The 7,159-nt window shown below is 40.0% G+C and overlaps 1 protein-coding gene across 1 annotated transcript; it reads left to right on the forward strand.

Moving 5' to 3' along the window:
* The first annotated feature begins 1,979 nt into the window (after nt 1-1,979).
* On the forward strand, nt 1,980-3,323 carry LOC132172601 (phospholipase A(1) DAD1, chloroplastic-like). Its single transcript, XM_059584127.2, has one exon. It carries the CDS (start codon nt 1,980-1,982, stop codon nt 3,321-3,323), a length of 1,344 nt encoding a protein of 447 aa, XP_059440110.2.
* The last annotated feature ends 3,836 nt before the right edge of the window (nt 3,324-7,159 follow it).

A 7,159-nucleotide genomic window follows, 5' to 3' on the forward strand; every position in this document is an offset into this window, starting at 1 on the left:
GCTAGCCATTAAATTAGTGGTGATCATAAAAGGAAAGGGAATTTGTTTTCCCTGAAGTCAGTATGACAATTAACCATATATGAAGTACAGCTGCAAATTAAGTTCCCTTTCCCCTTCCCCATAATAGATAGAAAGAAAAATAAAGTAGAACCTGACTGCTTCTACTGTTGACAAACCATTTGACAAGAAAGGAAGCTTTAGACAAATTAATGGCTTTGAAATTGATAGGAGTCATCATTTAACAGCAGCACCAAGAGACTGCACACTTTGCCAGAAGAAGAAGAAGATAAACTGGCTCATCAGAAAGTGTTCTTTGGATCAGAGTCCTCAAATGTTAAGAATATATTTTACATTTTTAGAATAAAAAAGTTTGAACAAGTTATTGTAGTGTAGGTGTAGTTTTATCCAATTCAATTTTAATCCCATAAGATATCGATCCTAGTCATCCTACTATATATATATATATATATATATAGTCTTTTATCTCACGAAGAAAAGGCAACAATTGACAAGAAGCTGCTAGAAGCTTGTGTTGGCCGGACACCCGGTTTGAAGTCAAATGGCTGGTTAGCTTACATTTTTTTCCCAGAAAAATGTTCTGTTCTAGGATGCTTTCATGCATGCAAACTTATATATCAACAAGTTCAACCTACCAAAATCACCAAAATCGAGTTTATACTGGGGTAAAATATGAAAATTAAACACCAAAAATGTACCAAAAAAAGAAATTTGAAAACGATGATCAGCAAATTAACCAATACAGTCTCATTGAGAAAACAACGTACGTGCGAATTTGATGCATGCTATATATATATTCATGCAGAGTTGGAAGTAAACTCAGCTCGTCTGTTTAATTTTAACGTTGTTATCTAATCTTTTACACGCACTTTTTTTCTGAAACCGCATGTTTTGCTACCTCGTTTGGCCCGGCACGTGTCGTGCCTACGTGGACAGCAGTAAAAAGGTTCCTCTAACCGCCAAACGCACCGTCGTAAGGTAAAAGAGTTTCACCGGCGGCCGGCTAGTGTACGTGTTGAGCCGAACCGAGCCGAGCGGAGCGGAGCGATAAGAGGAAAATTTTTTCTCACGTGTCAGGCGTAGCTCTGATTCAGTCGGAAAGAGGCGTAGCTCTGATTCGGCCAAGTCAAAGACTCCAGCTTGATTGGATGTGGACTGTTTGCATGTGATTGCGAACACCATTTCCAATCATCCCATCGTCCATCACCAATATCGTGGACCCCAGTGCGGTTTTTCCAGTTACGTGTCCCTACCAACCGTATCTACCTAACTCTTCTCTCTCTCTCTCTCTCTGTGCGGACAGCACACGCACTGTCTACAACTACAACAAGTACGATCGATTGAGATCCATTGAAAGAAAAGGAAGACTAGACTTTCATACCCCCACACCGTACCGTATCAAAGTCTTATATATACCACTCGCTTCCCATTAGGTAAAGTTTTTCCAAATTTGGGTTTTTTTTTTTTTTTTTTTTGAGTTCTGTAATAGTCTTTTGTAAAAGAACTCGGTCATCAAATTTATTCTAAAATACTTATGTCAAAATATTTTAACTATTTACTTTTACTTTTTTATTTTTAAATTATTTTAATTTTCTTTTGTCAAATTTGGAGCAGTGAGAAGCATGAGTGAGCACTTTCAGCAAATTGGTATGCCTAATCCAAACCCTTTCAAACATATTTTCACATTTGGGATAAATGACAGTCATGGTGATTTTTTTTACTAACAGACCTAACCAAATTAGCTAAAAAGTAACTTCTTTTTTTTTTTTTTTAATGGATTTCAGTCACAATTAAAAGCTCTCTCTCTCTCTCTCTATCTTTTTCTCTCACACACACACTGTGTACTTTTTCTACTTATAAAAGCCACCCAGTCCTCTGACACACACACAAAAAAAAAAGCCTCTAAATCCTGCCAAGTGTTAAACAGCTATTTAGCTACCCATCCCTCTTGTTCCGCTACAATGAGGCTCTCATCATTTACACCGGTTCTACGCCCATGCACACACCTCCCTCACGTTCCCGTCCGCTGCTCCACCGCCACCGTCACTCCTCAACCACCAACCCTCAACAACAAGACAACTGTCAAAAACTTGGAGCGTTTACTAGACCCCATTGACAACTCCACCGCCACCGGAACCGGAACCTCCCCTTACCGGTTCATGCCCGCCCCGGCGAAGCTCGGCAAGAAATGGCGGGAATACCAAGGTATTAGCAACTGGGAGGGCTTGCTCGACCCCCTCGATGACAATCTTCGCCGGGAGATTCTCCGGTACGGTCAGTTCGTCGATGCTACCTACAAGTCGTTTGACTTCGACCCCTCCTCCCCTTCATACGCAAACTCCCTCTTCACCAGAAGCTCGTTTTTCGAGCGAGCTGGGATTCCTGAGACCGGTTACCGTTTGACAAAAAATCTACGTGCAACGTCGGGTATCCAGCTGCCACGTTGGATCGAAAAGGCACCCAGCTGGGTCGCCACCCAGTCGAGCTGGATAGGCTACGTGGCAGTCTGTCAAGACAAAGACGAAATCGCTAGACTTGGACGCCGAGATGTGGTGATTGCTTACAGAGGCACTGCCACATGCTTGGAGTGGCTCGAGAATCTCCGAGCCACCCTGACCCACCTTCCCAATCAGAGCTCGGTCGGGTGCGCACCCATGGTGGAGAGCGGGTTCCTGAGCCTGTACACGTCAGGAACCGCTGCCTCGCCGAGCCTCCAACACATGGTACGTGAAGAAATCTCCAGGATCCTCCAATCCTACGGCGACGAGCCGCTGAGCTTGACCATCACCGGGCACAGCCTCGGCGCGGCGCTGGCGACGCTCACCGCGTACGACATCAAGAAGACGTTCAAGCGCGCGCCGCTCGTCACCGTCATCTCCTTCGGCGGGCCGAGAGTCGGGAACCGGAGCTTCAGGCTGCAGGTAGAAAAGCAAGGCACCAAAGTCCTGCGCATCGTAAACTCGGACGACCTTATAACAAAAGTACCCGGTTTCGTGATCGATGATGACGTGTCGTGCAGACGCGATGTCGACGTGGCCGCTGGACTCCCCAGCTGGATCCAGAAGCGCGTGGAGGACACTCAGTGGGTGTACGCCGAGGTAGGGAGGGAGCTACGGCTGAGCAGCAAAGACTCCCCGTACCTCAACGGCTTCAACGTAGCCACGTGTCACGAGCTCAAGACGTACCTCCACCTGGTGGACGGCTTCGTCAGCTCCACGTGTCCGTTCAGAGCCTCCGCTAAAATGGTGCTCGACAATTGTCGGAGAAAAAAAACCGAGAGCCTGAAAACCAACTTTTTAGACTGAATTCTTCTTCCCCATACACGTCGATCAGTAGAACTGTAAAATTTGTACATACACATGCGTACTGACGCCATTTCCCGCAGAATGCCGGGGGGTGTGCGCGTCGTCGTATTCATTCTTTATAACAAAAGCTAGAGCTCGACATTGGTCTTCATATACAGCTTCACGTTGAAGTTTGTCCTCGGGCCAAAAATCTTATATAAGCAACAATGTGAATGATAGGATATTAAAAATCAGTCAAGTTTTTATCCTGGTCTTTGTGAGGAGGAAGATTAGTCTCGGTGTGAGAGTTTTTATCCTGGTCTTTGTGTGGAGAAAGATTAGTTTCGGTGTCAGAGTTTTACTCATGTGACCAAGAAAATAAAAGTTGAAAATATGGACTATTTATGTATTAAATTAAATATACTTTGAGCAGATCTATTAGTTTGGACATTGGTTAACGAAAATTAAAGTCATAAATATGACTTGATTGTAAAGTTTTTATATTTATCTCTATAATGTTGTAATCTCATAGCTATGATTTATAAGAGCCTTATGCTCTTGATTTTTTTTCAAAGATTGAATATAAAAGATTCTCTTAAAAAAAAAAAAAAAAATCAATGGTCAACATAATTAGGAAGAACAAAATTTATGTGGTTTGTATAGAGTCCTGTTATGCGGCTATCAAAAGGCGGCCTAACGTAGGACATATATTAAAAAAAATAAAAAATAAATTGTCATTTTTTTTTTGTTAGTTAAATTTCTATGAGTTAATATTTAATTTTTAATGTCTCAAAACTTGTTTTTGGATTCAAAATTAAAATTTAGGGGTGAAAGGTTAACCCTTTAGGGATTATATCACTTAAAAGAGATTAGATCATCCTAAATTTGGTGCTAATGCCTCAAATTTAGTGCTAATACCTCAAATTTGGATTTTCATTTAATATCTCTCTTTTTCAATTAAAAAAAAAAAAAAAAAAAATCTTAGCCATGTCAACTTTGGGAGACACTGGGATGATCTCAAACTGCCGAAAATCTCTACTCGTTTGTTAACATTAACATGGTTAGAATCATAAACCTGGGTGTGATTAGGTTTGGTTTAAGTTGCACGCAGCTGATCAATGTTGGTGCTATACGGATGATACGTAGGCCACCGTGTTGCACGTAGCAGTTTGGCGGTAAACACAAAAAGGGAAACGACGTATTTTCCACTCGTGCTGACCGTGGGGGGTATTGACTAAACTGCCCCTTGCACCGACCATATTTACCTGCACCGACCCGTTTCCAAGCGACCACATGCCGCCATGTTTTTTGTTCTATTTGTCTAACCGACCGCCGTCCATACCAAAGTACATTGGTTTTTTATGTTGAAATGGCAATCTCGTTGCCCGTACATCCAACCGGCCGCTAAATTTACTGCATGGCAATTGGCACACGATCATATCTCGTGCTTTCGTGTCCCAGAAAAGTACGTCGGCCCGGGGAAGACCAAAAACTTCTTACTTTGATTCATCTTTTTTGACTTCCATAAAAAGATTTTGTTAGGGTTGTTGTTCGTTTTTCAATGGAAATGGATTACAGCTAGTAATTAATTATCTACCTACCATAATTTGTATTATTAATATATATTGCATGAATTTAAACGTAATTAATAATTAAGTATTTAGTTCCCCCCTCCCGGAAGCAGAGAGGCCAGGTATCCTAATACAGGAATAACTGCGCACTAATAACAGTGTTATATACTAATTAATTATAATGCTTAATTAGAGTCTCCAAGAGCATTTGATGTCATGATAGGATCTACTGACATTCCTAGGGAATTCCAGTTTCTGAAAAATAGACACGTGGCAGAACAATAACTATTTGATGAAAAATGGGCGGCCTAAATTTGAAATTTCAGAAACTGAAATTCCCCTAAGAATTTCATTGGATCTAGGTCCTTAATGTCATGCCTAGAGTCTTCAAGAGCATTGAAGAGGACGTGCTAAAACATGGCTTATTTTAAACGCTTAGATAAGATAAATGGATAAAATTTATGAATTTGAGAATCTCAAATTTAAAGGGAATTGTTGGAGAACTCAATCCTTCGGGTTGTGTCGAGTTATATATAAGTAATGATTATATGGATTAGAGGTGAAAATGCGGTTGCAGTCTAGGCAGTTAGTAAATTTTAGGAGAAACTTCACTTTAGGTTCCAGAACTTTCACGCGATTTGACAATCCCCAACATAACTTTAAAATCTTTCAATAATTTGGACCCATAAACTTTCAATTGCTCTCAATTTGGACCCCTCTGTTAGATTTAGATGTTCACTGCAACACCTAAAACTACCAAAACACCCATGATTTTTTTTTTTTAAAAAGGCGGGTCTGGCCTAGACCCGCTCTGGCCTAAGACCCATGTGGGTTTGCCAACCCACGCGGCCGAGATCCAGCGTGGGTCTGGCCGTGACCCATGCTGCGTCTCAAGCCAAGCACACGTGGGTCTCGGCTCACGGCCAGATTTTTTTTTTTTTTTGAAAAAAGTCAAGAGTATAAACGTTATTGTCTCACTTTTAACGTTTTAAATCTGATAGAATGGTCCAAATTAAGAGCAATTGAAAGTTCAGAAATCCAAATTGAGAGATTTTAAAGTTCGGAGGAGAGGGGGGAGGGTTGTCAAATCGTGCGGAAGTTTAAAGGTCTAAAATGAAGTTTATCCTAAATTTTACTAACCGCCTCCGCTAATCGCTAGGCAATTAACCGCATTCGGAAACTGCTAACCGCCTTTTTCACCAAAATATATAAAATTGAGCTTGCAACCAAACGCCTGCAACCAAACGCCCCCCTTTGTTTCACCAAAATACACAAAACTGCAGATCGCCTTGTTGAGCACCAATGGATTGTCGGAGGGAAAAACCGGTGCACACCATGTTAGTCTTCGTTCCCAGACTGGCGAGCACAAGGTGGGAAAGGGGAGAGAAGATCGATTCTGGTATAGGGCCAAAGAATGTATTCGAAATCAAAGACGACAAGGCGAGGACAGTTTCGGACCAAGAGAGCGACGAGAGACTGCGAGCGGCGAGTGAGAGAGTGAGCGTGAGAGGTAGAGGCTGAGTGTCGAGTGATTTAGTAGATAGGTTTAGGGTTAGAGAAAGAGATAAATATATAGAAGTGCAAAACTACGTCGTTTTACCTTAAGTAATATATATATATATAAGTGGTTAGCGGTTTTTACTAACCGCTTTTGAAAGTGGTTAGCGGTTAAAAAACAGTTAATAAATATTGACATGGAATTAAGTTAATTTCTAAGATAATATCCAATTAGTTATATTGGAGGCGTATTTTTGTTTCCTCAAAAAGTGAAAAGACAAAAATACCTCATCTAACATAACTAATTAGATATTATCTAGTACAAATAAACTGGAGATGATCATGTTTCCTTGACTCATTTAAATAAACCAGTGATACAACACAACTTGCATAACCTGTTTAATAAATATATCATATTGAGTTAACACGAATACGACCCATTTTCAACTCGTTCTTGACCTATTTTAATATAAATTAGTTAGATTGACTCAAATTCTTGGTATGACGACTTGAGTAACACAATTTCATATCTTATAAGCGTAAATTGTATTATATATATATATATATATATATATATATATATATATATATATATATATATAGATTTATGACAATCAATTTATTAATTGATATCCAATTATCTATAAACATAATTAATAACCATAACCCAACTGCTTAGCCAATATCAATATCCAATCAAAATAATATTACAGTTCAATAATGTTCATCTTTATATATATATAAAAAAATAGCAATAAAGAAAATAAAATTACATTCTAACAAATAACA

This window comes from Corylus avellana, chromosome 2, assembly GCF_965113065.1.
Source record: "Corylus avellana chromosome 2, dhCorAvel1.hap1.2, whole genome shotgun sequence".
Lineage (NCBI taxonomy): Eukaryota > Viridiplantae > Streptophyta > Magnoliopsida > Fagales > Betulaceae > Corylus > Corylus avellana.